The following is a 26,812-nucleotide window of genomic DNA, read 5'->3' as shown; positions in this document are numbered from 1 at the left end:
ACTGCTTGATTCATATTTTTGTTTTAATCTCTTTATGAATGATTTGACATGGTAGAGATTTGGGTGAACAGACTATCAATAGGGGACATACAATTTTTTGATTAAAAATATCCTTTGTTTTCTGAAGATGAACTAATTGGTTTTGGGTTTGAAATGACAAGAGGGCGAGTAAATCAAATCTTTAAAGGGATAGGTTGAAGAAAAGTGAAAGTGTGCTGTTAATTAACTTACCATTAGGTCCTCAAGATATACAGTTGAAGTCAAAACTACTAGCCCCCCTGTGAATTTTAATTATTTTTCAAATATCTCGTCACCTTGGAAATATGAAGGGACTAAGCTGACAAGAAAATAAATGAATGAATGACAGCAAACAGTGTGTGTGTAGCATTTGTTTTTTAAATAAAAAGTCTTAAAATGTAAACAACTTATAAAAAAACATCCCATAATGTAAATAAGTTGTAATTTAATAAGAAAATGTCAATAACTTAATTTTGACAAAAATGTCAGATAGAACCTTATAATTGTAAAGTGACGATTTCCTAAACAATTTTTAACTGAGCGAGGTATTTTTCACAATATTTCCTATAATATTTTTCTCTTCTGCAGAAAGTTTTATTTTTTTATTTCAGCTAGATCAAAAACAGTTTTTACTTTTTAAATTTTTTTAAAATAATATATTATTAACTTAAGCAATATTTTTTCGATTGTCTACAGAACAAACTATTGTTATACGATGTTTTACCTAATTATCCTAACTTTTAAGTTAACCTATAACCTAGTTTAGTCTTTAAATTTAACTTTTAGCTGAATACTAGTATCTTGAAATATAAAATCAGACAACTACCAGTGAATACTGATGCTTAGTCAGAAAAACACAACAAGGCTCTTCACTGCTTTTTTTGCGCTTTGTTGGAATAGCAATAAACCAGACTTGTGTGGTGCAAGCCATAGAAATGAATGGGTTTTATTGTGCAGTGCTTTCCGCGTCTCGTGTGAAAGCCACTTTACTCCACACCGTAATTTCGGCTGGAGGGAGAGTAAAGTCACAGTGTGCAGAGAACCCTGCTTAATAATTATTAGTGATAATTAACAAAAGTGATAATCAGTAGCTACTTTTCCATCTACCTATTTTTCTGCACATTTTGGAAATGTGCATAAAAAAATTGGTTAAAGGAAATGCCAAAATCACTGAGTAGGATAAACGTTTTATTCGATAAGAAAAGGCCGCATAAACTATGATGGTAACACTTTTACCGAACAAATTCCAGTATAAAAAAGGTCATGTGATTTTGTTATAAGAGATCGTGTGATGATAAGTGTGTAAATTGACAAACCAGCAGGTTGACCACATTTTAAAACATCTGAAATGTTGCATTGGTCATTCTAAAATGCCTTAACCATTTCGGTATTGTGTTATTATAATATTAATGACCTTCAGAATCAAGAGCGTCTGTGCTCTGCATCTCACGCCTTCAAACGCCACTGTGCATTCACTTTGTGTCAGGATTGCGTTCCGAGGTGCAAATAATTTATTAAATGAAGAAAAGATTCACGCAGCAAATTCCATTTTTACTGTTGATATTTTTCATCAGAAAATAAGGAAGTGACGATTTTGTTTGCTTTGACTCATTAGATGGAAACGCTGCTTTATTCCAACGTCTTTTATGAGATAATCCAGTTTTGCTCATAAAGTTAAGTCACATTTTTGGATGGAAACATAGCTACTAATGAAATATCGATAATATCTGGTGGCTAAAAATTTGTGTCCACTCTTGTTTTGTTTATATTGTAATTTATGTAGTTGAAGGTTTACTGGTTCCTGCCTAAGTCAGTACAGTAGTTAAGCCGCTGTCACTAGAGTTAAAGCATGTGAAAGTCTGTTGTGAGAGATTAAACAAGATGATTAAACATTAAAGAAGTAATCGAGTTCCCCAAGCGAGAACCTTCCAACACAGCGACATGCAAAAATTAGTCACACAAGCTTGCATTTCCGATCTGCCACAATCACATGCATATATATGGAAGTCGATGGGGCGAAAAGTGCACTATGGCTGCAGCTTTACAGTAGCACTGCCTGCTTTTTCAGGATAAACTTAAAACACTTGTGAAAAAACATAGAAACCGCACTGTCAACTAGGATTTCAGAAATGTTATTGTGGAGTAATGCAGACAGAACTTAAAAAAACGGCTCATGATGGCATCAGCGACATGCATAGTCTATCAGTTTCACTTGACACAAAAGTATAAATTCAGGATTTAGCCCAGTCTGAAGCCCAAGTCCTGTCATGTAATTATGCATGATTTCACATTATAAATATTAAAAATACAGCTGTGCTCTTGTTTTACATTGTTTCTTATTAACTATGTAATTGCAGAATTGTATCGTAATTATTATTGTAATGATATGTCAATATTGTCATAATATCGTATCATGAGTTAACCTGGATTTTTCACCCCAGAAATGACAAGGCTTGTATGCACCATTTGTTTTCTATTAGCTTCGCTTTGTATAATATGCATTTTTATCAACTACATATTTCAGCAACTTGGATGACCTGAGTGAAATAGCAGCAAAATTGTGTTATTGGGTGAACTATTCATTCAGTTGAGCATTTTTAAGGCAAGAAAATATAAAGTTTTGCTTGTATTTGCTTCTTTCAGGAATCCGATGGACCCCTGATGCTAACGGTGTTGTGTCTTTTGACTGCAGAAACAGAAACTGGTAAGTCAAGTCAAAAAGCGTTGGACTTAAAACCCAAACAACAGTCAGTTTGATGGAGTCAGCTTGATTCATTCATATGAGAAAGAAAGTGTATGCCAGCTGATCTGGATTCAGGAAGGTCTTTTCCTGAGCCAGCGGGCAGTGCAGGATTATCTATGTGGATGCCACCCAAATGTCTGCTTGTGGCCAGTTAGACCCTGATCCCACCCAAAGACTTTAATCTTAGTCTTAAGTGGTTAACCGCTCAATGACCAGGTTAGTAGGACTGACGCTACCGGCGTACGTGTCTGTTTATACAAAAGCAAATGATTGAAGTAAAATCGAATAAAGCTAAGAATAAACCTAAAGTGGACTTATTAAATAAAACAAGACTGTATTCACAATGACCTTGTGTCACAGTTGTTAGTTTAGACTCAAATAGGAAAAATGTACTCATCTTTAACTCACCTCCAAGTGCTTTTTAGACTTGCTTAAATTTCCTTTTTGTCTGTTGAACATAAAAAGAAGATTTTTTTTAAGAATGTTGTAAACCAGTAGCCATTGCCATTCATAGTAGGAAAAAATACTATTGATGTCAATGTTTCCAACATTTTCCAACACAAGTTCTTCTTTTGTTCAACAACAACAACAAAAAATTGTAAATTGTAAATGACAGAATGTTTAACTGAAATAGTAGAATTCCTTTTAAAAAGTTTAAAATGTTAATAATTATAAGAATGTGATGTTTCTTTTTTCCTTAGTTACTTTTAAATCTGTTATTTATATGACAAATGTATATGTCAATATTTTATCAATAACAATATTTAGATCATCATTATTTTATTTTATTTTATTTCGCTCATTTTCCTTTAGCTTAGTCCCTGATTTATCAGGGGTTGCCACAGCGAAATGAACCAGTTTAATTTAACTTTATTTTATTTTTTATTTTTTATTTTTTTTATTTAATTTAATTAAAATTTTAAATTTAATTTAATTTTATTTAATTTTTTTATTTTATTTAATTTTATTTAATTTTAGTTATTTTATTTATTCATTCATTTTCTTTTCGGATTAGTCCCTTTATTAATCTGGGGTTGCCACATCGGAATGAACCACCAACTTATCCAGCAAATGTTTTTATGCAGCGGATGCCTTTCCAGCCGCAACCCATCACTGGGAAACATCCATACACACTCGTCAATATTAGCACACTCAATTCACATATACCACACGTCTTTTGACTTGTGAGAGAAACGGGAGCACCCAGAGGAAACCCACGCAAACACGGGGAGAGCATGCAAACTCTACACAGCCGATGCTCAAACCAGCAACCTTCTTGCTGTGAGAAAACATGTTACATACTGCGTCGCTCTTTATTTTATTTTATTTTAGCGTAGTCCCTGATTTATCTCGGGTCGCCACAGCGGAATTAACCTTAAAAAAACTTAAAATTAAGTTTTATTTTATTTTAGATTATTTTATTTTCATTAATTTATTCATTCCTTTTCTTCTTGGCTCAGTCCCTTTTTATTTTATTTTATTTTATTTTATTTTAGTTTAGTTTAGTTTAGTTTAGTTTAGTTTAGTTTAGTTTAGTTTAGTTTAGTTTAGTCCCTGATTTATCCGGGGTTGCCACAGCGGAATGAACCAGTATTTTATTTTATCAGAAAGTTAACATGAAATTCAAGCAAATGCATATAAAATACTTTAAAAAATAAATATTTTGAATGATTACACAATTTTTAGATGTTTCTAGTATATTATTGTCGTCTCTGTGCTGCAGGTACATCCAGGCCGCCACATCCCCTAAAGATCTCGTGATTGTGGTGGATGTGAGCGGCAGCATGAAGGGCCTAAAAATGACCATCGCCAAACACACCATCAACACCATCCTGGACACACTCGGGGAAAACGACTTTGTCAATGTTATCGCTGTAAGAGCATGTTTAGGCTTTTAGTTTTTTTTAGCAACAGCTTGTAACATTAAAGCATTCTAAAATATGATTTGTCCTTTTCTTTAGTACACTGATTATGTGAGCTACGTGGAGCCGTGTTTTAAGGGAACGTTGGTGCAGGCAGATTTGGATAACCGCGAGGTAAGTCTATTATCCACTTCACTTGAGCTTCAAACTAAAGCCAGTGACTCCAATCAGCCCTGCTGGATATCAGATCCTGCCGTTCCCTCAGATGCTCTCACTCTGCACTGTGTTGCTGTCGTTCATCCATTCATTCATTTTCCTTTTCTTATTATTATGGGGTCCTGCTAAAATATAAAAATATTAAAACCACTTATGATATGAGATATTTGAAAGAACTATAACAATAATCAAATCACATCTATTAAGTCAATTTTGTTAAATTTTGCTGGTTTTGTTGCAATTTGATTTTATATATAAATAACAGCAAATCATATTCAATATTACAAACAACACAAATGTAATACAGAATCATTCATATACGTTAATTAATTTTTATTATTCGTTAGTTCATTTATTTATTATTTTTTATCATTATAGGCTCCTGATAATTTTATATTAAAAAGATTGCTGTTGGTTTACCCTTAATTGTTCTTTAATTTCATTATATTTTCATTTATTCAATCATCCATTAGTTTTCTTTTTGGCTTAGTCCCTTCATTATTCTGGGATCACCATAGCGGAATGAACCGCCAACTTATTTAACACGTTTTACACAGTGGATGCCCTTCCAGCTGCAACCCATCACTGGGAAACATCCGTTCACACTCATTCACACACATACACTACAGGCAACTTTACTTTACCGCATGTTTTTAGACTTGTGGGAAAACCGGAGCACCCAGAGGAAACCCACGCGAACATGGGAAGGACAGGCAAACTCCACACAGAAACGCCAACTGACCCAGCCAAGGCTCGAATTAGCAACCTTCTTGCTGTGAAGCGAACGTGCTAACCACTGCGCCACCGTGCAGCCATAAATTCATCATAATTTCATTTAATTTGATTTAAACCTTTATGACAGGAATTACAAAAACATTTCCAAATTCACTTTACTTTATATAAAATATAAATAGAATGATAAGATAAACTAAAGTAAAGATAAACTTAGATAAACTTTATGGTGGCTTGAGAAAGCCTCGTCTGAAAGTTTGAAGTAGTTAAAAAGTTTAAATAATTGAAGTCCTTTATGAGAAGTTTGAAATGATCATAACTACATATAGGTTAGCATGTTTCTAGTATGCATTGGCATTTTTCTTGCTAGGCTGTTGATAGGTTGCTAAGTGGTTGCTAGGGTATTTTTAATGGTTGCTAGGGTGTTCTGAGTGGTTGCTAGGCAGTTGCTAAGGCGTTGTTAGGGTGTTTTGACTGGCTGTTAAGGCATTGCAAGGCATTTGCTAGGGTGTTCTGAGTGGTGCAAAGTGGATGCTAAGGTGTTGCTAGGTGGTTGCTAGGGTGTTCCAGGTAGTTGTTAAGGTGTTGCTAGAAGGTTGGTAGGGTGTTCTGAGTAGTTGCTAAGGCATTGCTAGGGTGTTTTATGTGGTATTGCTAGCATAAATTAGCATGGTTCTAGTATGAATTAGCATTATGTTAGCATGATTCTATCTTAAAATAGCATGTTATAAGCTTGGTTCTAATATGAATTAGCATGTTGCTAGACGCTGTGGTGCCAGAAACATGTATTATTGTCAGCTAAGTGAAGGAGTCATTCAACGGAGATTCATTCACAAACGAATCGCTCCCTCCGTCAGTATGAGTGAAAGCAGGTGAGGGGGTGTTTTTCAGGACACGGATTAGATCAAATCTAACAGGAGTAAGGATAATACATTTACATACACACAAACACACACTCTTTGTCAGCAATGCCCATGCAGTCACTTATCCATCAATGTAGAAAAGTGATGTAAAATTATAATTTCCGTAATTAAAAACAAATATTTGCGTTGAGACCACCAGGAAAACTCCCGATCATAGATATATGTGTATATGTGTATATCTCTGGCTATGGATGCCCACAGTGCTCCACTGCAGCTTGGTCCAGCGTTCATTTCAAAGAAGCGCTACTCTGTACTAAAATGGTGGATTTATTGATGCATTACTTCCAATATACAACAACAGAGCAGGCGACATCTAGTGTAAATATCTATGGTATGAATAAGCATTTTGCTAGTATGTTAATAGTATAAATTAGCATGTTGCTATTATGATTAGTATGTTGTTACTATGTCCAATGTAAAGTCAATGGCAGTTTTATAATGTAAGTCTATAAGACAGTTGCTAGGGTGTGGCTTGTAAGTTGAAAGGTCATCAGTGATTAGCAGATTGGTAGTCTGAGTTAAATGAACCCAACCGTAAGCCTGTATGACAGTCTGGCGCAAAATTTTGAGGACACAAAGTTTGGTCCAATGTTAAGTCAATGGGACTTTGGGAATTTTCCGGGTCAATTTTGGGAATACTGTAAGTCGGATCAGTAGAAAAAGATTCAGTATAGTTTGGTGGTTGTAGTATGAACAGTCTAGGAGGAGATGCGTTCTTAAAATAGTCTAATAAGAAGAAGATGGAAGAAGAATAAGTTTATGTAGTGTAACAGTATGTTGGCTTTCTTAAGCCACCATAAATATTTAAATCATATAAACAAAAGTCTAAAATCTAAAATTGTTTGAAAAGACATGTTTCATGAGCCAGTGTTGCAATATTGTGCTGGCTTTGTTGGTGTAAATGTTGACTTTACTTAGAAATCAATGTTTATTTCTGAGAAATATATACGTATCAATATGTATGATGGTTTACTTATACACAAATGCTATAAATAAAAATATGTGTTTTTCATTTTAATAAAAGTAAACATTTTAGATGTAACTTGTGATGGGCTATTATAACTTATTAAAATCGAACAAAAAATATGTAAAAATAAAATTTTATCAAGCTAGCCTTTAAATATATAACAAATAGATTTTAAAATCTACATAAAATATTGAAACCATTATAAGAAATATAAAAGAAGTCAAAGAAATCAAATCACTCTTGTTGAGACAATTGTGTTATTTTTTAGCTATTTTTATTTCATATATTAATAGCATCAAATAATACTAAATATTACAAACCGTAAAAATTTAATACAGATTTACTATATATATATATATATAGTACTACTACTATATATATATATATACACACACACACACACACACATATAGATACACTTCCAGAAAGCAAATGTTTGCATTGCATTTTTTTTATTTATTCACAGGCTGTAGTAAACACGTCCTGTCTTTATCTGACCTGTTTTTAGTCACATGATTAGAGACGTCGGTGGCTGATTTGATCTGATGTGCAGCTCTTTTGCTTGTTTATGTCAGAGAGCAGCAGGCAGGGACCAACTCTAATCTCTGGAAGAATTATAGAGCGATCAGACAGTCAAATCACTGTAGGTGCATGTTTCATCTTTCACATTTTCACAATATCCTTTATAGTTTCAGGAGTTCTCTAAAAATGCCATTCTGATTGAATTTATAAAACGTTAAGCTTAAGACAAGACACTGCAGAGTAATTAAATATGAAAATTAACCATTACTCAACTAAACATGCACTAATTTGTATACATTTCTAGCACTAAATCAGAAGACTATTTTCAATGGTTTCTGATGGAATTTTTTGGGATTCTTTTTTCATCACTTCATAATTCGGAAAATACTGCCTGAAAAAAAATGTAAGAATGTTTTAGAGAATAAAATGTTGTATTTCTCTGTAAAATAACCTTATACAACCAGATATGAATAAGACTCTTAGGTTTGGTGCATGTACGAACTGCTAAAGATTTCTGACTCAGTGCAGTAATATTATTAATAATAATAATAATAATAATAATAATAATAATAATAATAATAATGATAATAATTTAGAGAAGTTGAAATCACAAATTGATAAAATGCTAAAAGACATATCTGCATAGTAAAGAGTGCAGGTCAGTTTGACAGGTCTGGACAGCCACAGACTGGCTCTTAATACAGGTTGATGGGTCAGCAGAGCTCATAATGGTATAAGTCACTCAGCGTCTGTTGGCTGGGCTCACACAGATCCTCTGGCCCACATTCTCACATCAGCAACTTGGGGCAAGCAACTTTTATCCCCGGTGCATCTCTCAGTACAGAAAATGTAGCAAAACCTTAATAACTTTATATTGGTCAAGCCTTTCTCTGCACGTATGTGGAAAAATGTGCCGTTCAGATTTAGCTGTACTAGTGATGTAGGAGGAGGAACATTTATACTAGGAGCAGTCATTTCTGTTTTACCACTCTTGTGTGTGCCAGAAAAACAACAACTAATAAAAAAAACACAAATGTTCTGCTGTTGGATTAACCAACGAACATCCAGGCTGCTGAGGACACGTGTCTATAGTTCAGAATCAATCTAGTTCAGTCTAGAAGTTGTAACCTCTTCTACTCTATCATTGACTGGTTTAAACATGTAAGACTGTGATGCACTGGACATTTCTGGCGTTTTGGCTGCGTGAGATTTTATTTAGTTTCTTCTAAAGTAAAAGCAGTGAAGAAAAGCAGTAGCACATTTGCATTTAAAGTGAGACACACAAAAATAAATAAAACTAAATACATTGAGCTTTGTTTAGAGTTTAAGTTTGAAAAAGCTTGCATAAAAAGTTTCATTTCAAAAAAAGTTGCCATGGCCAATAAAGGTTTCATTTTAACTTTGGGGATTTTGTTAATTGCGTTTGTCATTTTATTTCAGTTTTACACTATCATTCCTCAGTTTTTTATTTTATGAAAGTTTTTTATGTTTAATGTTTGCTAATGTTGCTGTCTAAGAGAATATTGTTGTGTTGTTTGTATACTGGCGACACGGTGGCGCAGTAGGTTGTGCTGTTGCCTCATAGCAAGAAGGTCGCTGGTTCGAGCCTCGGCTGGGTCAGTTGGCGTTTCTGTGTGGAGTTTGCATGTTCTCCCCGTGTTCGTGTGGGTTTCCTCCGGGTGCTCTGGTTTCCCCCACAAGTCCAAAGATGCGGTACAGGTGATTTGGGTGGGCTAAATTGGCCGTAGTGCATGAGCGTGAATTAGTGTGTCTGGATTTTTCCCAGAGATGGGTTGCAGCTGATAGGGCATCCGCTGTGTAAAACATTTGCTGGATAAGTTGGTGGTTCATTGTGGCGACCCCAGATTAATAAAGGGACTTAGCCGAAAAGAAAATGAATGAATGTTTATATACTTTTCTTCTATATATTAACAATTTGAAATATTTTTTAATTGTACATGCTTCTCATTTACATTTTGTGGTTGTATGCACTTTTTTCCCTTTATTTGGAAAAAAAGGACAAAAGGGGAAGAAAAAAAAACAAAGAACAAATTAGTTGTCAAATGGTTTAAAAAATCAAGTTATAAAACATTTAAAGTACATTATCACATATTGTTTACAATGACATACTCAGTCCATTTTTGACAATAGGTTAAAAGTTTTAGGTTAAAAGTCAGTCTGTCCATGCAGTTTATTTCCTTTACAATTCCTATCCATTGAGCCCTTGTTGGATGTTCAACCTGAAACCATTTTTGAGTTATGGCTTTTCTACTACTTACCAAAAGTATTTGGATTAAGTATGTATCAATAGTTGGAATAATTTCTGCCATTTTCTTTCATAAAGTTATTATGTAATAAACGAGTAGTCCAATTCTTCTCCAGTTATCTTTTTTATTTCAGTCGCTATTTCATACCAGAAGGGCTGTAATTTTGTGATTAATTGTATGCACTTTTTGATAGTTTTATTTCATTTTGACCTTTCTTTCATGTGGTTAAAATTATGTTTAATAGTTTAGATTAATTAATTAATTAATTGATTAATACCAAACCTGGCCAAAAGACTGAAACTGATTTTTTTAATATTATATTTTTATCTTAAAGCAACACAGACCAATACAAAAAGCAACAACAACTGTAAAGACAGAAAAGAAAAGGCAAACAAAAAAAGACAGGACAGGAAAAAAAAAAAGATTTTAGAACCATCCTTACTTCAGTTCCTAAAATTTTTTACATATATTAACAATGTTACACACATATTTTCTAGGCCAGTGGGCACAGGTAATATGGTGATCTTGCAAACAATGACAGGGTCATTCCTTTAAACTGTTATCCTTGACATTTGACAGATAATGAAAAAAGGGTTTCCAGGTGGCTTCGAAGCCAGCAATGCTATCAGAAAGATTGTGCCTAAGTCTCTCTAAATGTATAGTGCTGGAGAATTCTGAAAGCCAAGATTTAAAAAATCCATAAACAATAAACAAAGAATAATTCTCGAAACGGATATTAATGGAATTTTTTATTGCTGTCTAAGAGAATATTTTTGTTGTGTTGTTTATATTTTACTCTCTATATTAACATTTTGAATGCTATTTTAATTGTAGATGGTTTTTGTTATAGTTTTAGTAATTATATGAACTTTTTGATAGTTTTATTTAATACTGACCTTTTTTTATTTGGTCAAAATTATGTTTAATAGTTTAATTTAAATGAATTAATACCTACACTGATCAAATAACTGAAACAGATATTAATGGAAGTTTTCCTCTTCTTTGTGACATCCGTTGAGTCTTTATCCTTAATCCTTTTTGTCCTCGTTCCCCCATCCTATCTCACCTTTCAGCATTTCAAGCTGCTTGTGGACGAGCTTCATGTAAAAGGGGAAGCTAAAGTGAAAAAAGCCATGAAGGAGTCTTTCCGTATCCTCGCTGACGTTAGTACCATTTGCAATACTTGTTCATACAAATATACAAACCTGTGCCAACCCTCTGCATGACATCGTGTTTTTCTTCCTGTCTCCAGGCCAGAGCAAATGGTCAGGGCAGCCTGTGCAACCAAGCAATTATGCTGATCACAGATGGAGCCATGGAGGATTTCCAGTCAGTTTTTGAGGAGTTCAACTGGCCTGACAAGAAGGTAACATACAATCTGCTCACTCCACAGGGGAACGGAGGCCATAGCATATGACGTACCCCTGTGGAAAAAAATTAAGCACCACATTTTTAGGTTTTCTGGATTTATTTGGTTTGAAAACAATTATAATATTGTTTTTTATACTGTAAAGATCTGAAAACATTTCTTACAAATTTCAAGTAAAGACATCATTGTTTATCATATTTATTTTCAGAAAACAACATCAGAAAAGCTAATGTTTTTATTTTGTTGTGACTGAAAATCAAAGTTATTCCACCAAATATGGTATCACATTTCAAAAAGTTGGAACTCTAAATCATTTACCACTTTGTAATGTTGCCATTCCTTTTCACAACACTTGGTACATTTAGGTATTGAAGAAACTAAGGCCCCGTTTACACTAGTGCGTTTTAGTTTTAAAACAGCGTTTTAGAATGAAAACGATTCGCGTCCACACTCGCGTTTTACCCAGCATTTCTGAACAGCTCTCCGTCCACACAAAAACACTGAAAACGCTCATCACGTGGCCACACACACACTCTCTGGCAAGCGCTGCAGCATTTTTACCCAGATGAGAGCTGTGCTGGTCGGACTGCTCATCAAGCATCTCCCGCTGGATCTAATCTCACTATATTTGTTAAATTTGATATTTAATTAATCTTGTTGTCTATATCTAACGACATATTCCCCGACTTTGGTCTTTTGAATCAATAACTTGTTCACAGGTAACGTGTTTTGGCTGAGCGCAAAGATAAGTTAATGATTAATGTAACCACGTACATTCTGTATATTGACTGATCGCTTGCCTTTATTTCCTATAATGTGTGAACTTATTGTGCGTTATACTTTCATAATGGCTATTATTGATTATTAAAACTGACATTCAGCAAAGCAGAGGATACGTTTCGTATTTTCAATGAAAATGAAAGGAGGCAGTGATGTTATATAGGCTCTGTTTTATTATAAATATGCATACAGTGAAGATGCAGCACGACGCCTCAGCATTTCTGCTGTCTGTTAAGTTGTTAATATTAAAATGAAAATAGGCAGCTCCTTAAATCATGTTTTCATTTTATTGTTAAGAAAGTGAAACAACGTAGCCAGGATGATGTGAATAAGGTTATAAAGTACACTGTTCCCTTTGAAGATTTACTGGACATGTCCTCAAGGGTCTGTTTTCCATAGCAAACTTGCGAAGTCTGAACTTACAGGGAGAGGATGTGAGACTGAACTGTGTGTGTAGGCTACTTAGTATTGAGGAAAAGCCCCATCTCTATTTTCAGATGTCTCTGTTTCCCCCCATCCACACTGAGACGGAGCAGCAGCATTTTAGAATGAATACGGCCTCTCCAGTGTTTCCAAAATGCTCCGTTTTCAGCGCTCGAAAACTCCGGCGTAGTGTGGACGGATGGCGTAACCGTAGCAAAACTTTTTAAAACAAAAATGCATTAGTGTGAATGGGGCCTAAGTGATGAAGTGTTTCAGGTGTAATTTTGTCCTATTCTTCCTGCAAACAAGTCTTAAGGTGGGCAACAGTATGGGGTCTTTGTTGCATTTTGCACTTCAAAATGTGTCACACATTCTCTATTGGAAATGGGTCAGGACTTCAGGTACGCCAGTTAAGTACCTGCATCCTCTTCCTCCACAGCAGGACTTCGTAATGTGTGCAGAATGTTTGCTTTTTGTCTTGTTGAAATGTGCATGGGCCTCTCTGTAAAAGAAGGCAGCATACATTGCTCCAAAATTTCTATGTACATTTCAGCATTAATGGTGCCTTCACAGAAGTGCAAGTTGACTTTGCCAAGGGCACTGACACAACCCCTACCATGACAGACACTGGTTTTTGGACTTGTTGCTGGTAAAGTTCTGGATGGTCTTTTTCTTCTTTGGTCTGGAGCACACAGCTTCCATTTCTTTCAAAAAATACCTAAAATACTTATTCATCTGACCACAGTACATGTTTCCACCGTGGGATGGTTCATCCTAGATGGCTCTAAACTCAGAGAAGTTGATGACGCTTCTTGAGACTGTTAACATAGGGCTTCCTCTTTACACAGTAGTTTTCACTGGCATTTGTGGATGAAACTACATATTATGGTACTTGACAAAAGTTTGCCCAAGTAGTCCTGAGCCCATGTGGTGATATCGCTTATAGTTGAATGATTCTTGATGTAGTGTCATCTGAGGGATCAGAGATCACCTTTGTTCAGCTTAGATTTGTGCCCTTGTCCTTTGTGCACTGAAATTACTCCAGTGCTTGAATCTTGTTATGTTGTACATTGTTGAAGATGAAATATACAAATGTCTTTAATTTCAATAATTTCAAAGATATTTCAAAAAATTTCTTATGTATTTGTTGGCAAACTGGCGATTCTCGGCACATCTTTGCTCCTTAAAGTCTAGACCTTTTTTAGATGCTGCTTTTATACCAATTTATAATTACAATCACCTGTTGACATCACCTGTTTCAAATCACATCATTATTTAACCAATTTAACTGATTATTAGCCCTGATTATTGCTCCAGTCCCAACTTTTTTTTAAATGTGTTGCAGGTCTGAAAGACAAGAAAGGATGTAGCTATATTTGTAAATGAAATGAAGTTGAGCAGACAAAACATAAAATATTTTGTGTCCATATTGTCTGCAATGAAATACAAGTCAAAGTAATTGTGGAAATAACTACTTTCTTTTTTTTATTTGTGTTTCCATACTGTCCTAACTTTTTTTGATTTGGGGTTGTACATTTGGATGAAATGTTATCAGTAGTTTACTGAATAAAGCACATAATTATAAACTACAAGTATAGAGAAACTTAATTTTCATGTGGTCTTTTAAATTTTTCCAGATCTTCATTCATCTTTGAAGCACAATTGAACATATTTTAGATGAAATCCTACAGTTCTCTGATTACCATAGATGGCAATGGTCCTGAGACATTCAAAGTACAGAAAAGCAACCATAAACATTATCAAAACATTATATGTGACTTCAGTGGTTCTGCTGCAGTCATATAAACTCTAGAATTTTCACCTGAACTGTAAAAACTATTTATTGAGGACTCAAGTTGTTCAGAATCACTTCTTTCTTTAAAAGACTGTATTTAAACTCACTTTATTGACTTTTTAAATTCACAAACAGCTACATTACATATTCAACAAATGGTCATGATTGGAGACTTGATTGAACAAGAAAGTGTGTTATATTTCATATGTAACGTAAAATGTAATGTTTTCAGGTACGAGTTTTCACTTACCTCATTGGCAGAGACATGACCTTCTCAGAAAATGTCAAATGGATTGCCTGCAACAATAAAGGTACAGCTTTTCTATGCAGTTACATCATTATTAGGTTTTCTTGGTCGGTGTTTGAGCTTGAAAGAATAGTTTAGACAACAAAAAAAAAAAGACTATCCTCATTTGGTTTCAAGACTGTATTCCTTGCTTTCTTATCACTGATGTTTTTAAGCTTCATAGAGTCCCATAAAAATGTAATATTCCCTGCTGTTTTTCACGTCTTTTAACACAATATTGTAGTTTCTAAATGGAAATAGAAGTTGTTAATCTTCATGTCCAATGTAAGGCGCAATGCTATTTATGTTATTTTTGGTCATTTAGCATGACCTTTCTAAAATGCCATTAATATGCACAGACACAGTTGGATAAGTTATAATTTTCTTATTACTTCATCTAAATAAGTAACTTAGATAAAGAAAATAAGTAAGTTACTTGAATAAATAGTAATCTACGTCAATCTCAAAGCATCAAGAAAAGACAACAGATACTAGAGTCTTAATTCTTTAAATCCAGACCTTTTATTTTTTTAATATTAATCAAAATGTAAACAATATATGTATTAAAACACAAACATTTCAAAGAAATGACACCATATTTCACACATATAATATATTAGCATAAATTTACATTTCTTTGTTTCTTAAAAATGTGCAGTTGTGGGGCAAATAAAAACATTTAGCTGAAAAATTTAGGTAATGAACCCTTTTCACGAGCCTATTACCCTTAAAAGTTTTTAATGCTTAGATTTTTTCTAATAACATATCTACATTTATATGTGCTTACATATGTATCATATCATCTTTGCTTCAAATTACAAAAAGCAAATTACCTTTTGTGCGAGGTGTTTCTAGTGCAGCGTCTATGGGGCTGAGAGTTCATTTGTTATTCTCTCTTCTGCCTGTCGTTTTCATCCTCACACTATTTTTTTTTTCTATTTCTGAAAGTCTTGATAACACCATTGTGGAGTTTTTCTTTTATTATTTAGGCAAATTGGATTGTGCAAATAATTGTTTGTTGTGCTCTCCCATTCACTGCTCTCTAAGTTTACCCAGCTATGACTTCCACTACTTAGAAACTCGGACATGTGAAAAGGGTCCATATGCAAAATGTCCGAATTACTCTGCTTCTCTGAATTTAAGCTAATACTGCATTGATTCTTTTTCTTCAGCATGTGCAGTTGTCTTGATAAATAGCACATTCTTTAGTAAAAAAATAATAATAGAATTATTCTGCAAAATATATATATTAATCTACTTAACTGAATTCATTTCCTGTTGATTTTATGCACAGTAAGGCAGGTTGTTTATTTATTAAAAATATAAAATGTGAGCAATGAAAATGTCAAGTAAAAATCTCTTATTTTACTTTTTCAGCAGAAAAGTCATTCATTTACAGTAACTAGTTATATACATAAATATAAATGTGTGACTACATAAAAGTTGACATTTTTGATATATTTAAAATTGTCATACAAATCAAACAAACCCTTTTTTATGTTTTCTCATACATTTATGTCTTTTTGGAAATGCAAAAGCAATATTCGCAATGGAAATTAATATTAAAAAGCATATACAGTCTAAATAATTAGCCCTTCTGAGGAATTTAATTTCTTCTTTAAATATTACCCAAATTATGTTTTACAGAGCAAGGAACACAGCATTTCCTATGATATTTTCTCTTCTAGAGAAAGTTTATTCATTTTATTTAGGCTAGAATAAAAGCAGTTATTTGTTGTTAATACAGTCCTAACACTATTCTCAAAAAAAAATTCTTATATTAATTATTTACAGGTTTTTATGCTCATGTCTCCACCCTGGCTGACGTACAGGAGAACGTCATGGAGTATCTTCACGTTTTGAGTCGGCCGATGGTCATCAACCACGACCACGACATAATCTGGACTGAGGCATATATGGACAGTGTGGTGAGTATGATTATTTCATCACTTTCATCACTCATACCACCCATTTTTATCATCTTAAAGCATTTGAGTGTGGTTTTTGCTGTCCTGCTTAACCAAAATGCGTGCTGATGTGATCTTTCCCATTCATCTTAATCCTTTTTGCTATCAAACAGCTTCCTAACACCATGGAGGTAACTTAGTTAAACATTTTAGCATGTGTAAATTGAAATAGAGATGTATTTAGTGTAATTTACATTGTACAGTAGTTGTTAACCTAGTAAGCATAGAAGGGTTTTTGTTGTTTTAGGACGCCCCCTAATGTTTATCATCATCCATTACATGATTTGATGGTTTTAAAGCAAGACATTGCATGCTAAGAGGGACATTTTTGTTCTAAATTGGAATGTTTAATGTAAATAAACAATGAAACAAGGCATTATTGAATGAAATGTGTGCTCATTTGTATATTTTTCTAACACAAAAGTCTGAACATTAGATGAAGTCTCAATCAAAATGTTTTCATTTGTTTGACATCTTAACGTGAATGGTTTTATTTCTTCATAATTCAGAAAATACTGCATTTTAGCAGAATGAAATGGCATACATTATATGTATTTTTCAGAATACAGGTATAAATAAAAGTGGCAAGTACTTTTGTCATACATATTGTGACAAAAATAAAAAGTTAAAGGTTAAAAAAAGTGTTAGTGATGAGAAACTTTATTAAAAGTGTTTGCCTACAGTGTCTTGCCTTAAGATCAACATGAAATGTAAACTACCTGACAAAAATCTTGTCGTCAATTCAAGTTGTAAGAGCACAAATAACGACTTGACTTTTAGTTGATCATTTGTAAAAGTGGCTGAAGGTAGACTTTTCAGATAAATCATCTGTTGAACTGAATCCCAATCATCACAAATACTCCTGAGGACCTATTAGAAGCCGCAAGAACCAAATATTCTAACAGAAATCAGTCAGGTTTGGTGAAGGAAAAATCATTGTTTGAGGTAACATTCAGTATGGGGGCATGCAAAAGATCTGCAGAGTGGATGGCAACATCAACAGCCTGAGGTATCAAGACATTTGTGCTGCGCATTACATTAAAGACCACAGGAGAGGGCAAATTCTTCAGCAGTATAGAGCTCCTCATACTTCAGCCTCCACATCAAAGTTCCTGAAAGAAAATTAGGTGCCAAGGTGCTCCAGGATTGGCCAGCTTAGTCATCATATGTGAACATTATTGAGTAAGATGAAGGAGGAGGCATTAAAGATGAATCCAAAGAATCGTTAAGAACTCTGGGAGTCATGCAAAACTTTCTTTGCTATTCCAGATGACTTTATTAAGAAGTTAATTGTGTCATTGCAGAGATGTATGGATGCAGTTTTCATGGGAGTCATACACTGTATTTATTCTTTTTTCACTGCACCATGACTTTATACTCTTTATACTATACATTTTTTCCATTAAGTGACAAGACTTATGTCTAAGCAAAGTCAGACCTTACTGTCCTAATTAAATATATAAAAATAAAGGCATGATTTTATTTTACTTTGGTAAAATAAGCGTAATTTAGAGACTTTTTCCTTTCAAATAAGCTTCTTCTGATACCAAATGATCAACTAGAAGTCAAGTTATTATTTAATGTTCCTAAAACTTGGATGGGCGACAAGACTTTTGTCTGGAAGTGTTGTTAAAGACCATTTTTACTTTCAAAATGTGACCTATTTCTGAGTAAAACAAGAAAATAACGTAGTTTGAGGATTTATTATTTCTGCAATTGGAATTGTTCTGTTTTGGAATCTTCAAAGGTGGACATGATGAAATCAGGAGCATGCATTTGTGTTGTAGTGTTCATTAAATGGGGTCGATTTTGATTTCATGTTGCTCTTTTATGACTCTGTGCTTCATCTGAATGACATTGTTTTTCAAACCTCTTGCAGGTGTTCAAGAGCAAGGCTCACAGTCTGCTGTTCATGACGTCGGTGGCCATGCCAGTGTTCAGTAAGAAGAAAGAAACACTTTCTCATGGCATTTTGCTAGGTGTTGTGGGAACTGACATCCCCCTGCTGGAGGTCATGAAACTTGCCCCGCGATATAAGGTAAAAGAACACCGCTAACGCCAAAACTTTTGTAATTTAGGTCAAATATTAATATATGTATACATGTCATTAAAAAAAATATTTTAAAAAATCAAGGGGACTTTTTTTGTTTTTGCATGTATTTTATTCATTTTAAATGTTTAATAAATAACAATGTTTGTGAAGTACAGTAAATGTGTGATGAAAACAATGGAAATGCAAAAATACATGTATACAATTAAACACGTTTACATTATACAAATTTAATAATATCTTAATCAAATTATGTTAAATTATTACATTTCATAGTTATTACTTAACATGTACACATAAATACACACAAAAATAACTAGTTTATGTATATTTTCCATTACTTGCTTGTATTTTTATGCCCCTTTAGAAATCAAATGTGAAATAATGTTTTATTATTATTACAGTATTGATATTAATGGACATTTATACCATTTAAATTATGCGACTATAAGAAATAAAATCAATTTAATTACAATTAAAACATACTAATATATTAATTTTGGCATTTTTATGTAACAAATGTGACTTTTTAAGTGTTTAAATATTATAAGACAGGAAAAGACTGTGTAAATGTGAAAATATAAATCTAATGATGGTGTCGTTTAGCTTGGAGCACATGGCTACGCTTTCCTCATCACAAACAATGGCTACATCCTGGCACATCCTGACTTAAGACCACTGGTGAGTCCATCTGAATCCTCTTAGTGGCTCAAGCACTCAAACATCTGTTCTTCTGCATACAGCTGATCCATATTCTACTCATGTTATATTGATTTGTCATCCTGTAGTACTATGAAGGAAAGAAATTGAAACCCAAGCCTAACTACAACAGTGTGGATCTGTCCGAGGCTGAGTGGGAGGACACTGAAGACAATGTGAGTTTTGCATACATACTGTAAATATCACAGTTTTTAAGATTAGCAAATAAGTCTTAATGATGTCCTGCTGTCTGTGCAGTTGAGAACAGCCATGGTGAAAGGAGAAACTGGTTCTCTGGCTTTGGATGTAAGAACAGCTGTGGATAAAGGGGTGAGTTTGTTTGCATTAGCACTCAATTTATTTTACTAAATTGGTTGAAATGTACTGTTCTTTCACCAATATGTCCATCTAAGACAGTATTTTCTATTTATTACAGTACAACTTAGAATGACATTTCAAGGTTTTTTCTATGAACAGGTCTAATATGATGATACTTCTTCTTGGTGTCATTAAGCATTGCTGCTTGTTTATTAGACCTCTGGGAGTAACCATCTAGTAATACCACCTGAGGGAACCTTGATGTAAAAACAACAGCAAATTGACATTGACATTAAAATTTGATTACAGCATATACAGTTTATGTTTTTTGATGCACATGTTGGATGTCAATTAGGTGTTTATGATGATTTTTTTTTTACATCAAGTTGCTAACTCGGGCGAGATAACAATAGTGTTCTCGCTAATAGCTTGCTTACATATTCATTGTTTGTTCAGTCACAGATTTTTGGTAATTAGTTTGTTTGTTGGGCCTTGAGAAAATATACTCTAGATCTGAGTATTATTAACAGGGAAAACTAACTTATATACTGCATGAAAAGCAATGGTCCTAGTATTGAGCCTTGCGCCACTCCATATTTAACTTGATCAATATAACATTTTATTTACTCTGACAAATTGATAATGGCCAACTGGACAGTTTGAACCATCGGAACAGTTTTGGAGACCAACACCATCCCATAAATCCAACCTAAGTTTTAAGCATATTGAAGAGAATGTTGCTGATGGTTGCATTAAAAGCAATCATAAGGTCAATTCACACAAATGTGCGCTCACTGGCCACTTTATTAGGTACACCTTACTAGTACCGGGTTGGACTCCCTTTTGCCTTTACAACTGCCTTAATCTTCTGTGGCATAGATACAACAAGGTACTGGAAATATTTTGGTGCATATTGACATGATAGCATCATGCAGTTGCTGCAGATTTGACGGCTGCACATCGATGATGTGAATCTCCCGTTCCACCACATCTCAAAGATGCTCTATTGTATTGAGAAATGGACTATGAAGACCATTTGTGTACAGTGAACTCATTTTCATGTTCAAGAAACCAGTCTGAGATGATTCACGCTTTATCACATGGTGCATTATCCTGCTGGAAGTAGCCATCAGAAGATGGGTACACTGTGGTCATAAAGGGATGGACATGGTCAGCAACAATGCCCAGGTAGGCTGTGGCATTGACACGATGCTCAATTGGTATTAAAGGGCCCAAAAGTGTGCCAAAAAATATCCCCACACCATTACACCACCACCACTAGCCCGAACCGTTGATGCAAGGCAGGATGGATCCATGCTTTTATGTTGTTGATGCCAAATTTTGACCCCACTATCCAAATGTCACAGCAGAAATTGAGACTCATCAGACCAGGCAACGTTTTTTCAATCTTCTATTGTCCAATTTTGGTGAGCCTGTGCGAATAATAGCCTCAGTTTTCTGTTCTTAGCTGACAGGAGTGGCACCTGGTGTGGTCTTCTGCTGCTGTAGCCTATCTGCCTCAAGGTTGGACGTGTTGTGCGTTCAGAGATGCTCTTCTGCATACCTTGGTTATCAAGTGGTTATTTAAGTTACTGTTGCCTTTCTATTAGCTCAAACCAGTCTGGCAATTCTCCTCTGACCTCTGGTATCAACAAGGCATTTGCGCCCACAGAACTGCCACTCTCTGGATATTTTCTTTTTTTCAGACTATTCTCTGTAAACCCTAGAGATGGTTGTGTGGGAAAATCCCAGTAGATCAGCAGTTTCTGAAATACTCAGAACAGCCTTTCTGGCACCAAAAACCCATGTCACATTTAAAGTCATTTAAATCACCTTTTGTCCCCATTCTGATGCTTGGTTTGAACTGCAGCAGATCATCTCGACCATGTCTACATGTCTAAATGCATTGTGTTGCTGCCATGTGATTGGCTGATTAGAAATTTGCGTTAACGAGCAGTTGGACAGGTGTACCTAATAAAGTGTCCGGTGACTGTAAATTTGCAACAATGATCTGTTTAAAAGAAAATATAATTTGTATTGTAACTCTGTTGAGTGCAGTTGAAATGGTCAAATCCTGACTGAAAATGTTCATAGATACCATTTCTTTCAAAGAACAGACATAATTTTTAAGATACATTTTGCATGATTCTACATGAAAGCCTCAAAACAGTTACATTCACTTTAAAGTTGTCATTGAAAAGTGCAGCTACATTTACCCGGAGCAACATATTTCAGATTATACAGAAATGTACTCTCAAATATTTTCCATTAATTTTGATGTCTTTAAAAAAAATTTACTTTTTTTTTCTGTAATATGGGATTTGAATATATTCTCCAGGGTTTATGCGAGAGTCATTCTTTTAATGCATTTGAAACATAAGGTGGCAATTTATAGTGCTAAAAGCAAGCTGTAATTAATATATTTTTCTTTCTTTCACCCCTCAGAAAAGGCCCTTGTTTCTCAAAAATGATTATTTCTACACAACCATTGATGAAACTCCATTTAGGTTTGATATGCTTCTCACATTCTCCAAATATGTCCTTATCATACTTCTTCATTTGGAAAAAGATTATTGAAAAATACACTGACGTCATTATAAGATTTCTGTTCATGGTGTGCTTCCAGTTTTGGGATGGTGCTTACGAAAGGTCACGGCCAGTACATGTTCTTTGGGAATGTGTCAGTGGAGGAAGGTGAGCTCAGCGTATGATTTATAGCATGTGTGATACACTGGTGTCTCTGTAATCAGGTGGAAATCATACACTGGCTTGGGGTCAGAGTGACTTTTTTTGCTTTGTGAGTATGAAACATTTTAGCAAGAATGCAGTGAATTGATCGAAAGTGACAATTTGTGTTTCAAATATATAATACTATTTGATTTTCTGTATTTCTAAAATAGATTAAGCTTTAGTGAACAAAAAAGCAAAAGCTAAAACAAGCCATTCATATGAAATTGTATATACATTTTACATGTAATGCTTACATAAGTAATAAAGAAATCTTATATCTATTATGAAATTTGATAACACTTTAAAAATAATGGTCCATTAGTTAACGTTGTGTTAGTTAATGTATTTTTTTCTTGTACAATATATTTATTACTTTTTTAATTTAAATATCACAACAGATTACACAATTACAGAATAATAATTATAAAGACACAGCAAACTAATTACCCCCCATTCTCCCTCCCAACAACCCATTCCCTTAAAAAAATAAATAAACATATATATATATATATATATATATATATATATATATATATATATATATATATATATATATATATATATATATATATATATATACATACATATATATTATATATATATATATATATATATATATATATATATATATATATATATAAGCTTGTTCTTGTTGTAGTAGACTGTCAACATTTACATTGTACTTCAGAAAGTTTTTAAAAGGTCTCCAGATATCTTCAAACACATTTTGTTTCTTTTTGACAATGTACGTGATTTTTTCCATTGACTTATGTGATGCCATTTCTTTAATCTACTTTCCTTTTCTTGGTTCATTTATAGTTTAGTTAATGTATTTACTAACATTAACTAAGTAGGAATAATCTTGTAAACTATTTAATAATCATTATTCAAAATTTATTAATGCATTATTAAAATGAACATGTGAGTTAACATGAACTAATGTTATATAAGTAAATATACATTAACTAACTTTAACAAGCATGAATAAATATTGTAATAAATGTGTTGCTAATAGGTTGTTCATGGTATTAAATACATCTACTGATTATAACTATTGGACCATTATTTCAAAATGTTACCTGAAATTATTGTGGAAATGATTTTATATTTATTTAACCCCTTGTTTAGTTAAAAAAATAATGATTTACATTTTTGTTATGGAGTTTGTTAGCTCTAGGTCTGGGACAAGGTTAAACCAATGAAACATACTGTAAACCTAAAAGGTATAAAACCTCAAACATGAATTATACTATGAAGTCAGAATAATTAGCCCCCTTTTGATTTTTAAAAAAAAATATTTCCCAAATAATGTTTAACAGGGCAAGGAAATTTTTACAGAATGTCTGATAAAATTTTTTCTTCTGGAGAAAATTTTATTTGTTTTATTTCGGCTAGAATAAAAGCAGTTATTAATTTTTTTAAACACCATTTTAAGTACAAAATTATTAGCACTTTAAGCTATTTTCTTTTCAATAGTCTAAAGAACAAACCATCATTATACAATAACTTGCCTAATTACCTTAACCTGCCTAGTTAACCTAATTAACTTAGTTAAGCCTTTAAATGTCACTTTAAGCTGTACAGAAGTGTCTTGTAAATATCTAGTAAAATATTATTTACTGTCATCATGGCAAAGATAAAATAAATCTGTTATAAGAAATGAGTTATTAAAACTATTATGTTTAGAAATGTGTTGAAAAGAACTTCTGTCTGTTAAACAGAAATTGAGTTAAAAATAAACAGTGGGTCTAATAATTCAGGGGGGCTAATAATTCTGACTGCAACTGTATATGTGAGAAATGGATTAATAAAAGTAAACTCCTGGGAAACAGAAGTGCTGACATTGAAGAGACACTCAAGTAAGACGCTGTCGAAGCGCAGTGGAAAAATAAAACTGCTTCAATAACAGAAAGCGAGCTGCTTCATAGCTACTAACCAGTTTTTGTTTTCTTTAGGTCTTCATGATCTTCAGCAGCCAGACCTCACTATAGCAGAGGAATGGTGAGTACTGAAGAGATTAGGTGAGGGTACACACCCCAAAAAACTAAAATTGAATGCTATGTTAAGCTGACCCAAAGGTCTGTGCCCCTTTAGGACATATTGTGAGACAGATATTGACCCGCAGCACCGTAAACTCAATCAACTTCAAGCTGTGGTTCGATACCTGACTGGAAAAGAGCCCGAATTGGAGTGTGAGTTGTCCTCAACTGTTTCTTTTTAACTGTATTTTCTATTTTTTCGGGCTCCCTCCCGTTTGCAAGACGAGAGGGGAGTTAGGCTCTGGTAGATTTTAAGAACTCCCCTGTTGTAGTAGCTAATGAACAGATAGTGATTGCTTTTAAGAGATAACTACTTACTAGGTGCTGATTTGGATTAGTCAATTAACTTAAGTTGCATGTATTTGGAAGGTGGAGAATACCGAGGAAAACACACTAGAGCAAAGGGAGAATGTGTAAACTCTGCACAGAAATATCAACTGAAGCTAGAACTAGGTCTAGAACCAGTGACGTTTTTGCTGTGAGGCAACAGTGTTAACCATTGGGCCACCGTGCCACCCATCTAGAAAAGAAGGAAGAGTAGCGGTGGAAGGGGGATTCTACAAAACAGAGATGGCTATGATATGGAACTTAGGGTAGGCTCAGGAATTGTCTCATTGGTGAATCATTAATTAGATAACGCGGGACCAGCCACAAGCAATCATAAGCACATGATCCTCTCGAAGTAAGTTTATAAATAAATTTCACATATGCTTCGAACAGCCCCACATGATGTTCTCCTCCTCCCCAGCTATTTGCTTTGCTACTATAGTTCATTATGTTCTCTAATTATCTTCAGAGTGTTTGCAGCATGCTAATTAATGTTGTGAACATTTTAATTCACGTTACCAGTAAGCCACGTTATGCTAACCATTCTAGAAACATGCACAATAATGCTAACATCATGCAAATTTTGGGCTAACAGCATACGAACATTACAATCATACTAGGGAAAAAAAAAAAAATATATATATATATATATATTTGAGTGCAAATAAAATTGCACATGTGAAACACCTAGCTCTAACATGCTAAAAAGTACTAAACATTACCCACATCCCAACATACCCAACATGAGTGCAAAACACACAGGAACATTCTAATTTATAACATGCTAACATTCTAATTTATGCTAGCAAACATGCCAACATGCTTATTTTTGTTAACATGCAAAATACTGTAAACATACTAGAATTATGCTAGCATCATACAGATTATTAGCAGTGTAAAAATGTTAAATTATGTGGTGAACAAACATTAGCCATCTGTTAAAAATATTAGCAAAATCTTAATTTATTTTAGCAACATGCTAAACATGTTAGCCATGTGTTACATCGTGTTACAAACTTGTTAGAAAAGGTTAAAAAGTTTTCTGTATGTAAAAATGCTAACAAGATGCTAACATTCATGCTAGCTAAATCATGCAACATGTTAAAACTTATAGCTCACAAAGCTGCTTTAAACATTCAGGAAAAGTTTCCTCTAGGAAAGCTAAAATTTTGTTACAACACATTTTACCATCTACTTTGCTATGCTTTTTGTTATTTAACCTTGTTTGGTGCAGGGAATTTTCAGAAATGCCCTCTGCTAAGGTATTTGTGTTATCCTTGCAATAGGTGATGAGATACTGCTCCAGCAGGTCCTGTTTGATGCAGTGGTAACCGCTCCACTTGAGGCCTACTGGACGAGGCTAACGCTAACCCCTCCTGGGTAAGAGGCTTTATATAATCAGTGTATGCTGTGCATTAGCCACCAACACAAAGCCAGACGTTTTAGAGTGCCCTACAAAATCCTGTTTTGGAGAAAAAAGACATCAGTGTTTTTAGTCTCTTTGCTTTTATCTGTTTACAGTGTGGATGAAGGCATGGAGTCAGCTTTCCTTGGGACGCGCTCTGGAGTCTTGCGTGTCATCAGATATACAGGAATTGAAAAACGATTGGGAAAGTGAGTGAAAAGAAAATCAAATTCTTCATTGCAAACTTATTAGTGATATATATATAGTGGGGGAAGTAAGTATTGAACATGTCACCATTTTTCTTAGAAAACATATTCACAAAGGAGCTGTTGATTGGAATTTTTCACTGGAATGTTGGTAACAACCAAAGAAAT

At 34.0% G+C, this 26,812-nt stretch overlaps 1 protein-coding gene across 2 annotated transcripts in view; it reads left to right on the top strand.

The window, feature by feature from the left end:
- The window catches only part of cacna2d4b (calcium channel, voltage-dependent, alpha 2/delta subunit 4b), a 70,337-nt gene that overhangs the window by 15,079 nt on the left and 28,446 nt on the right, over nt 1-26,812 (top strand). The window contains exons 9-26 of one of the 2 annotated variants that reach the window (XM_073943061.1): nt 2,662-2,722; nt 4,485-4,635; nt 4,723-4,797; nt 11,324-11,413; nt 11,503-11,616; nt 14,850-14,928; nt 16,698-16,831; nt 16,984-17,001; nt 18,750-18,908; nt 19,527-19,601; nt 19,709-19,795; nt 19,878-19,949; nt 22,383-22,444; nt 22,564-22,631; nt 24,623-24,668; nt 24,762-24,859; nt 26,320-26,413; nt 26,555-26,647. In XM_073943061.1, coding sequence (XP_073799162.1) covers nt 2,662-2,722; nt 4,485-4,635; nt 4,723-4,797; nt 11,324-11,413; nt 11,503-11,616; nt 14,850-14,928; nt 16,698-16,831; nt 16,984-17,001; nt 18,750-18,908; nt 19,527-19,601; nt 19,709-19,795; nt 19,878-19,949; nt 22,383-22,444; nt 22,564-22,631; nt 24,623-24,668; nt 24,762-24,859; nt 26,320-26,413; nt 26,555-26,647 — 1,576 coding nt within the window. The remainder of the gene's footprint in view (nt 1-2,661; nt 2,723-4,484; nt 4,636-4,722; nt 4,798-11,323; nt 11,414-11,502; nt 11,617-14,849; nt 14,929-16,697; nt 16,832-16,983; nt 17,002-18,749; nt 18,909-19,526; nt 19,602-19,708; nt 19,796-19,877; nt 19,950-22,382; nt 22,445-22,563; nt 22,632-24,622; nt 24,669-24,761; nt 24,860-26,319; nt 26,414-26,554; nt 26,648-26,812) is intronic. The other variant, XR_012400380.1, reaches the window with a different exon arrangement.

Source organism: Danio rerio, chromosome 25 (assembly GCF_049306965.1).
Source record: "Danio rerio strain Tuebingen ecotype United States chromosome 25, GRCz12tu, whole genome shotgun sequence".
Classification (NCBI taxonomy): domain Eukaryota; kingdom Metazoa; phylum Chordata; class Actinopteri; order Cypriniformes; family Danionidae; genus Danio; species Danio rerio.
Note: the sequence above shows the minus strand (reverse complement) of the source record. Positions and strands in the feature narration are given on the sequence as shown.